Source organism: Trypanosoma brucei (genome assembly GCF_000002445.2).
Source record: "Trypanosoma brucei brucei TREU927 chromosome 11 chr11_scaffold01 genomic scaffold, whole genome shotgun sequence".
NCBI classification, from domain to species: domain Eukaryota; phylum Euglenozoa; class Kinetoplastea; order Trypanosomatida; family Trypanosomatidae; genus Trypanosoma; species Trypanosoma brucei.
Genome location: NT_165288.1, coordinates 5,136,634 through 5,139,353, shown reverse-complemented (window position 1 = coordinate 5,139,353; position 2,720 = coordinate 5,136,634). Strand labels below are relative to the sequence as shown.

The 2,720-nt window shown below is 41.6% G+C and overlaps 1 protein-coding gene across 1 annotated transcript, besides 1 other annotated feature; it reads left to right on the top strand.

The window, feature by feature from the left end:
- Tb11.v4.0035 (variant surface glycoprotein) lies at positions 1-1,407 on the top strand (the record flags this gene model as incomplete). The annotated part of the gene is made up of 1 exon (XM_824697.1): positions 1-1,407. The coding sequence occupies one exon, from the start codon at positions 1-3 to the stop codon at positions 1,405-1,407; it is 1,407 nt and encodes a 468-aa protein (XP_829790.1).
- Positions 1,408-1,575: 168 nt separating this feature from the next.
- Positions 1,576-1,604: a sequence feature (AT_rich).
- Positions 1,605-2,720: the final 1,116 nt, after the last annotated feature.

The following is a 2,720-nucleotide window of genomic DNA, read 5'->3' as shown; positions in this document are numbered from 1 at the left end:
ATGAAGGAAGTTACCGCACGGCAGCTGGTTGTGGGATTGGCCGTACTACTAACTAATGTCCTCCAGCGCACGGAGTCCGCCGCAGGCGACAATGTGGCCGAATACCTTGTTGTCTGTGAACTAAAACGACTAGTAGACGCAGCGGCGGCAATTCCAGACGGACCAACAACGGAAGACATTACCACGCCGCTTGAGGACATAAACTTGCTGAACCTCTCGACAGCGACAAGCAGCTGGTACAACGACAAAGACGGCAAACTGAAGAAAAGCGACGGGAAAATAGACGAAGCGCTTAAGACCGAATGGGACAACCTGAAAAAAAAAATTACAGAAGCCACCGACACAACCGGCAAAAAAATTTACAAGCGTTTGCCGGTCCAAGAATGGCAGCTAACAGCCAACAAAAAATTGGATCGGATAAGCAGGGCCGCGGAAGCTGTCAAAATTAAGCACTCAGCAGCTGTGGAAGCAGCTAAAACAGCTTTTAAAGAAACAAAGGGTCACCTCACTAACGCACTGTACGGCAAAGGCCACAAAGCCTTTGACAAGGCGCCACTGAAAACCTCCCTAACCAACAACTGCGGACACGCCAACGTAGGAGGCGACTACGGCGGCCTAGGACAAGCCCTAGCTTACGACGCGATTTGCATTTGCAGCACAAGCGATGCGAGCGGCAAAACGTGCGGGACGGACGCGAGCACAGCCAGTTTAAGCGACCTGCAAAGCGGCGACAGCGCCAAGCAGGCCTGGGAAAAAGTAGCGACGGCCTGCCCCCAACTCAAGCCGCTACAACAACTGACGCCGCAGCAAATCAGGGGGGCCGTAAGCAAATTTGCCGCGATACTCGGACGCGGCGAACCTAGTGGCACAACAGCAAGCCACAAGAATATTTTCGGCAAAGCCGCCAACGCAGGGACATGCGACATGGCAAACGCCGGGAACAGCTGCGTCAAGTACACCGGCATACTAGATGGCAGAACCAAGCAGATACCGCGGATACAGGAATTTGAGGATGCCGCAACGAAACTTGAGCTAGGATACGCCAAACAAAACGAAATAAAAAGCTACGAGCATCACATACAAATCTTACAAGAACAGGCATGGCAGCAATACATTGGCGCCGAAGAAGAGCTTGAGCTACGTGCAAAAAAAATTATAAACCAACTCCCCAAAACTGACCCCAAGCAGAAACAAGAAGAAGATGAAGCAAAATGCAATAACATAGACAAAGAGCCAGAATGCACAGCCACCCCAAAATGCAAATGGAACGCCGAAGCAAAAGATCCCAAGAAAAAGTGCACATTGAGTGAGGATGCCAAAAAAGAAGCAGAAAAAGCAAACCAAGAAACAGAAGGGAATGATGGAAAGACAAGCATAGATTGCAAAGATAAACAAAAGAAAGATTGAACTGTAAACTGCAAGTGGGATTGAAAATAGTGCAAAGATTCCATTTTTCTCGTCAATCAGAAAAATTCTTTGAGTACGGCTTCTGATTCTGCGAGTTTGGTATTATTATAAGTATTTTTGCTCATTATTATGAAATATATGAAAATTTGCCATTTTGTAAGAATTTTCTTAATTTTATAAAATTTGATATATTTTAACAACTTTTGATAAAAAATTTGCAAAATGTCGAAAAACGTTGAAAATTGTGAAGATTTAAAAAATATTAAACATATGAAATATGTATGATAGTGGCCTATGGGTGTGAAACAATTGGGAGAAAGGTATAAAAAAGAGTGCTATTACAATTTGGTTTATTTTGTATATTTTCTGGATATTGGGAATAATTTAGGTTCAAAATCAAAATAAAAATAATGAAGATAGTTAAAGATGTTACCACGATATTAATAGTAATAATATTATAAGAGTGTTGTGAGTGTGCATATACGAATATTATAAAAAGGGTAGTATTGATGAGTAAATGACTTGCCGAAATGGATGCACTTAAGTCAGTGACAAGGGTGCAAAGCGGGTTAGTGAGGAAAAGAGGGGAAGGGAATATACGCAGTTTTATGCGCAAATATGAGGAGGGTCATGATGATACACAAGGAGATGACAGAGTCGACAATCATAGTTGGAAATAGTCCAGTGTATAAGCCAAATAAACTCGCTAACTTATCCGCAGCGAGGGGAGCAGTATTCAAAAAATGAAGGAAAGCATAGCAGAGAATCAAAAGAATGTGAAAGAGGCCAGTGAAAAAGAAAGTTATACATGATAAACCGATCATGCGCGCATTTTACAAAAAAGCAGATTGATGTAACTGCAGAAATGGTGGAAGAAATAGTAGTAACTGTAGTTTATCTATCTAAGGTGAAAAGATTTTGATAATGAAATACGGTGAATAGGGTAGTTATCACAGGATGTTGGTAAAATTCTTACTATCCTTTGTACACATCGGTGTAACTGGTTACAAAAATTCACATAACAGCGTATAGAATAGAAATATGTATACAAAAAACTGCGGAATGAAAGTAGTTGTGACTCCATAGATGTGCCCGCATCTTACGACTGAAAAAGAAACCGTACACACGTGCTCAACCGTAAGCTGCAGGCACTGAGCATACACCGTTCAATAGCCATATCATAAGTATATCAAGGTATTACTTATGTAAACACCTTTGTGCTGCAAACGACTTCATATTCTCAGGTTTTTATCATTTAGTAAGTATTTCAAAGTTTCCGTTAGTATGGTAATAGTGCTTTCTGAATTATATAA